The sequence below is a fragment of the Rutidosis leptorrhynchoides genome, chromosome 3 (genome assembly GCF_046630445.1).
Source record: "Rutidosis leptorrhynchoides isolate AG116_Rl617_1_P2 chromosome 3, CSIRO_AGI_Rlap_v1, whole genome shotgun sequence".
NCBI lineage: Eukaryota > Viridiplantae > Streptophyta > Magnoliopsida > Asterales > Asteraceae > Rutidosis > Rutidosis leptorrhynchoides.
In genome coordinates this window covers 620930700-620937492 of record NC_092335.1, presented here as the reverse complement: position 1 = coordinate 620937492, position 6793 = coordinate 620930700, and the positions used below count along the sequence as shown (strand labels likewise).

The following is a 6793-nucleotide window of genomic DNA, read 5'->3' as shown; positions in this document are numbered from 1 at the left end:
ATATTTATAAACTTGCATGTGACTTCACAGGCATTGTCATAGGCATATTGTGTATTTTTTAGTGAAAAGATAGAGTTTTTCATTGTGACTGTATTTGACCTTTGTTAACTCAAAATGTTAAATTTTTGTGTCAAATATTTTTAAGACGACGTGGTAAAATCTAATTGAAAATTGGGACAAAAAAAATAAATATATAAAAAATAATAATATTAATTCTTGATTGGTTCCTTTCCTCCACACGCCTCCTCACTCTTCCGTCGATAATGTGACTGACGTTGCTGACTGACGACGGGTTAAGCTAGTCAGCTTCCATAAAAAAGGGAAAAACTTATAGATGAATTTGACGCTAGGATATAATTGGTCTAAAACAAGATTCTCATCAAAACTTCATAATCTACCACTAGTGGTAGAGTAGCATATACGATTTTGCCTTTGTACGATTATTTTTTATAATGATATTATACCGGTATAATTTACTCATATTCTAAACGATATATCTTTTTTGCGTTATCGAATAAAATTGAAAGGCATAAATTTGTAATGGATAAGAAAAAAAGGAAGAAAAAAGAGAAAACTCTTTATAAAAAGTGAGCTTGGAGTCCGTATGACCATTCTTTTTTGCTCATAAAGGGAATAATGTCAATCACTACCACCCTAGGTGAATGGTGATAGCAACTGTCACAGGGCATTACCAATAAATCATATTGCAACAATTGTAACTTGTGCAACCCAAGTTGTATTTTCTTGTTGTAATTGAAATGACAGTGGTCTGACGTTCTTTATTAGAGTTCAGGAGTTCGATTACCGAGAACTACAACATTGCACACAAGACTTACTTTAAAATCCACCCAAGATCGCCTATTAGACATCGCTTTCTAGGTAGAAGGCTCATCGGAGTTTCTTTATTTTTCTCATGTTGAATTCGTTTTCTTTTCAAAAACGTCTTTCGTTTTTATTAAAATTTTCGTTACTTTTGCAAAAAGAAAAAAGAAAACTAAACTAGGGTACTTTGTTCGGAAAGCCCATCTACGTTCCGTTGGAAAAAAAATGTGTTGAAAAGTGTATTTTCACTAAAATTGGACGCTAATTAATATACTATATGATAGAATTATATATATTAATGACTAGTTGGTGGGTTTTGTACAGGGATGACAATGGATGTCCGATCCATCGGATATCCATCCGCTCTGATCCATTTAGATAGATATGGATGATCTAAATGGATGATAAATGAATCTGGATATGAATATGGATGATGTAAAAAATTAGTGGATCGGGTATGGATGAAAATTTATCATCCATGGATATATCCATTTACCACCTGAAATACATATATACATATTTACTTAAATAATTACATATATATTTAAATATCTTTATATGTGTACACTATAAACTATTAAAATATTATCAAAAATATAGACCGTGAAGATAAAAACTATATAAATAGTATTCAATTCATATATCTTACATATATTACACATCTTTGATATAAATATTTTGATGAATTCATTTCATAATAGAAATATTTTTAGAAAAACTCAACATTCAACGGATATTCGATAACCCTCTTAATCCAACGGATATGGATATATTCATTACCCGAAATACATGCATACATATTTACTTAAATAATTACATATATATTTAAATATCTTCATATGTGTATAGTATAAACTATTAAAATGTTATCGAAAATATAGACTGTGAATATAAAAACTATATAAATATTTTTGAATTCATATATCTTACATATATTAAACATCTTTAATATAAATATTTTGATGAATTCATTTCATAATAGAAATATTTTTAGAAAACTCAACATCCAACGGATATCCGATAACCCGCTTAATCCAACGGATATGGATATGAATGGATGAATTATATTTAAATTAATATGAATATAGATATGGATTATAAAATTTAAAGGAATATGGATATGGATATAGGTGCACCCGATCCATATCTGATCGATTGTCGTCCCTAGTTTTATAGCCTCAAACAAGGGCTTTAAAACAAATTAAAGTGTGTCCAAAACGGAATAAAAGTGAAAGAGATATCGCATCTCAAAGTTGTTTATTTGGAGCAACACCTAGAAGGTTTTGATGTTTGTCCCACATCAAAAGTGAGAACAAACTTAAAGTTATAGTTTCTTCAATAATTAAGGCTATGGGGTTTGCAGAAAAATACACCAAAAGCAAAAACAAAAGTTACAAAACACAATTAAGTTTTCCTCTCACCCACATTAAGGTCTTCACGTTTCGGTTATCTTTCAGGAAAATGTTCAAGTCCGGCAGTATGCTGATTCGGATCGATGGTACTCTGGGAACAGACGAATGATATGTTTAAGGGAATTGTGTCAAACACAAGTCCGATTTCAAACTTTATGGTTTGATTGTTTTTATTTTATGTGCTTGATTGGATTATTTTTTTATGAATATTTATAATCTGACTGTCATGTTCGATATTTTATTAACTTGTTTCAGTTTAGCATACATATCTCCTACATGTTTGTTTCAGATTATCAACTTTGGCTATAAGTTTTCAAGTTAGTTAATATTGTCACACCTTTTTTATGCAGATATGCCATCATTAGAAGTCGTCTAAACGGAAAAGTCAAATTAAAAAAATTGTGGAGTCCAAAAAACTATGATCGTTGAACAAATTAACCATGGATCCACATCAACAGTTTCAAGTTTTGTGTGGCTATATGATGCAACACTTAGCCGAACTTGAAGACCACCCACTTGTAGTATAACTTTAAAATATCCTATAGCAAAATCGCTCATAGCTTTCATGCATCTTATTTGTGTGATTTCTCGGAAGAGATATTCTAACATTCTTTAGAATTTGAGATGGCTAAGTTGTTATAACCTTTGTGGTTAACTTTGTGAGCTACTTAGACCTTGAAATTAAGTATTGTACTTGGTGATAAGCACTAAAAATCTTGTCTGTACAGATTATACTTAGTGGTACTTAGTTATTCTTAATGAAAAGTAGTGATCTTAGTGATCTTGATTTTTTGTGAAAACTGTGATCTTAGTGATTATGATTCTTAGTGGCTCTGTGTGAGTACGGCTCTCCACCGAATTAGGAGAACTCTTAGTGGAAATTTCAATTGTGTATTGAGGGATGAATTAAGGAATATTGGTGAACATATTTTTCAACCACTATAAGAAAGTCGAGTTAAAACTTATTTAATAACTTGTGTAGCCTCACAACCTTGCTCGAGCATAATAATATAAGAAACTCGAGTTCAAACTTATTTGCTAAACGATCTTTAAATTATGATCAAGCTCGAATTTTGAACTGCTTTCAGCGCTACTCAAATCAACCTATTTACCATTTGTTACAATGGTGTTGATGGCTTTGTGATGTGCATTTTATTTTTAACTTTTTTGATAACCAGACAGTGTGAGTTTTTAATATGAAGTTACGTCAATAGGAGTTTTTAGTGTGAGTTGAAAGTGGTGATATGACATTTAATTTATATTTTTTGGTGTTATATTAATATGTTTATATTATATATATGTAAAAAAAACTTAAATTAAAAAATTTAACATGCATAAAACTTAATAAAAAGACATTTAATTAAAACGATTAAAATAAAAAAGACATAATTAAATCCTAAAAGAATTACATAATTTAAAATTGATAATATAAAAGAGGATAAAATCATAAAAGTAATCATCATCATCCTGAACAATGTTATCGATGTTCAAGTCATTTTTCAACATGCGGCGAACCATTCTTTAAGATTCTGAAGACGTATTGCATCTCCCGGATCCTCTATGTGAGCAGGTAATTTCCCTAACACCTCTAAACTAGTTAGAGCGGGCTGCATACTGACATACTCATTGAAATTTTAAAATCGCACTAGACCCAATGCCGGTGAAATTCTCTGTTGGATTACAAGACACACTCAAACCCACGAACAAACCCACACCTTGTTAACCCATTTGAGGCGTGGGATTTGGGCCAACTTAACACTCACGACGTGAGTTTACATCTGTTAGGTATGTTATCTCTTTAAATAGTTAAATTTGAGTAACTCTCTGAGTAGCTCAAATCATTTAGACATATTACATAATTACCTTCTTTTTATTTCATATCAAAATTTCATATCAAATGAGTGTATGATTAATTGACTGCATCAATATATGCGACAAACGGTTTCATATAGTTTCGCTAACTTTATGAAAGGAAGAACAATTCCCTATATACGTATGCACCCTTAGATCCATCCACGTGTACGTTCGATTTTCACCATAAATTCCTATATATACCACCCATAATCTCATCAACAATATCATCAAGCTTCATTCAATCATACAAAACATTCAAAACCTTCTCTCAATTAATCAATTAATTATGTCTTCTTGTTGCAGTGGAAAGTGCGGTTGTGGCTCAAGCTGCAAATGCGGCAGCGGCTGCAACGGGTAAATTAACAAACAATTATTCTTTAATTTTTAATGTTTCTAAAAAAAAAATATCGATCATATATTATTTCTTATTTATTTTAATTGTAACGAAATAGTATTACATCAAATTTTAATTCATGATTTCAGATGTGGAATGTACCCGGACGTTGAGACCTCGGCCACCACCGTCATGATCGTTGATGGTGTTGCACCCAAGCAGATGTTCGTAAATTTATAATATACAATTTAATTAGATCACAATAATTTTATTATACGTTATGAGTAATTTTTATTTTATATATTGTGGTTTAACAAAAGGTTATTTCGTGTTCATCGTATGTAATCGATCTTTTATATGACATGCAATAATGGTGTGGCCGGCCTGGTAAGCCTACATCATAATTTTAATCGGTATAAAAGATATTTTATATTTTATCAGACGGTAATAACAAAATAAAATTTTGTTGCACATCAAAAGATATAAAAAATATATTAGGAAAATTTTGTATGATTTATCAAAGTTTTATTTTGCGATCATTTGGAGCTGAAATGATGACATGGCTGATCGTCCCGTCCCATAATAATTATTCTTCAATAATTTTTCTTATGGAGAATTGAAGAATTATTATTTTGCCTTTGTATTTAAAACAAATTTAAGTTTACATTATTAAAAACATAAATATAGTAGTTAACGAGAGTTAAACAGAGATATTATGATTTTTATTATTTACTTTTTATAGTGAATACATTTTGTTAGACAAATAAATTACTAGATTGAGACGAAAGAATATCTCTTATATATAGAAGATCATCATTTTATAATTTATATACGTACGGAGTAATAAATTAGGTAGTTTTTTTTTTTTATTAAATTGAAGAAAACAAAGAGGTTAGTTAGTACGGAGTATAATTTTTTTTTTTAACAAAAGGTTAAATACATGTAATTACATTATTTTAATTTTAATAAAATTATAATTAAAATTGGATTTTGGTGAAATATTTGTGTAGGTTTGGTGAGAGCAGCTTTGTTGCAGAAGGTGGACATGCTTGCAAGTGTGGAGACAGCTGCACATGCAATCCTTGCAACTGCAAATGAAGTGTTTATATCAAATGAAGAAGAGCCCAAACAATAAGCAGTTGTGTTTGATTTGTGTCTATTGTGTTTTTATGTTAAGTTGTCGTTTTAAATAAAAAAAAGGAACCATATGTTATTGGTTTCTAGCTTTAATTTCTAATATCAGTTGGAACTGAAATTTGGGTTACATCCATGGCTAATTGGTTGCTTTATGTGTTGAAGGTAGTCACTATGAAATATCAATGGGTCACTGCTTTTGTTTGGGTATTAATTTTGCGCAACTCATTTTAATTTCATTTTATTAACGCTCAAGATAGGTTTATGGTAGGTGTGATATCAGGTCAGAAACGATCATAATTTCATTTTATTAACACTCAAGATAGGTTTATGGTTCGTGTCCTGATATCAGGTCGAAAATGATCATGAGATAATTCTATTGAACCGTGTACATTTGATAATAAAAAAAAAAAAATACCTTTTTCACTAAGTAGGGTAAATAAGAATAACCTTATTCGTTTATCTATTTCGTTACTAAATTGCAATTACTGCCGTTGGCTACATATTAAAAACACAATTTCATCATACCATGAAGTATCCACCCATATAAATAAACATGTAAATAACATGTAAATAAATTATATAAATAATTTGAATTTTAATTAAATAGATAAAGTTGTCATAGTTTTAAAAAATATTGTCAAATATTACTACATTACTACTTATGTCATAAATATGTTGAAGTACTTTTTAAGACAGTTTTGATAATCGTTGTTTGTATTAAGTAAATAAGAATCAAATATAAGTTGTTATTAAGTGTTTTAATGATTAATGATTCATGTTATCGCCCGCGGCAAAAAACACATTCTTTATATATGCAACTTGTCCGCCGCCATGATTTATTCTTTATCCGTTAGGCCCTGGGTACATATCAATGGTTTAATTTTCTAACCATGTCCGTGACCTGGGGATTTCATGACCCGCAGTCAAACTCGCATGTTATAAAAAAATACAGTTTAACTCAACGAAAAAGTAACACAACAACGAGATTTCAAAAATATATGAAAAGGTTCAAAATTAAATCATTTTCACATATGTTATATTCTCAAGAATAAGCATCGATCTATTAAATTTAAAAAATGTCATGATTGCATAATTTAAATTTGATTAATGAAGTTTACGTTTGATACATATGACTTTTTTTTTTTTTTGATAAATAGGGAGTAATATTTTAATTTAATAATCAGGGTATTTTAGTCATTATATTAACTAATTCAACAACAACAACAAAACCCAA

At 29.6% G+C, this 6793-nt stretch overlaps 1 protein-coding gene across 1 annotated transcript; it reads left to right on the top strand.

The window, feature by feature from the left end:
- Positions 1-4288: 4288 nt before the first annotated feature.
- Positions 4289-5770, top strand: LOC139898947 (metallothionein-like protein type 2). Its single transcript, XM_071881750.1, has 3 exons — positions 4289-4442; positions 4572-4646; positions 5433-5770. The coding sequence occupies exons 1-3, from the start codon at positions 4375-4377 to the stop codon at positions 5518-5520; spliced, it is 231 nt and encodes a 76-aa protein (XP_071737851.1). The 5' UTR covers positions 4289-4374; the 3' UTR covers positions 5521-5770.
- Positions 5771-6793: the final 1023 nt, after the last annotated feature.

Coding starts and splice junctions, on each gene's coding strand:
- LOC139898947 (XM_071881750.1), top strand. CDS start 4,375: ATGTCTTCTTGTTGCAGTGGAAAGTGCGGTTGTGGCTCAAGCTGCAAA. Junction 4,443..4,571: donor TGCGGCAGCGGCTGCAACGG/GTAAATTAACAA, acceptor TCATGATTTCAG/ATGTGGAATGTACCCGGACG. Junction 4,647..5,432: donor GGTGTTGCACCCAAGCAGAT/GTTCGTAAATTT, acceptor ATATTTGTGTAG/GTTTGGTGAGAGCAGCTTTG.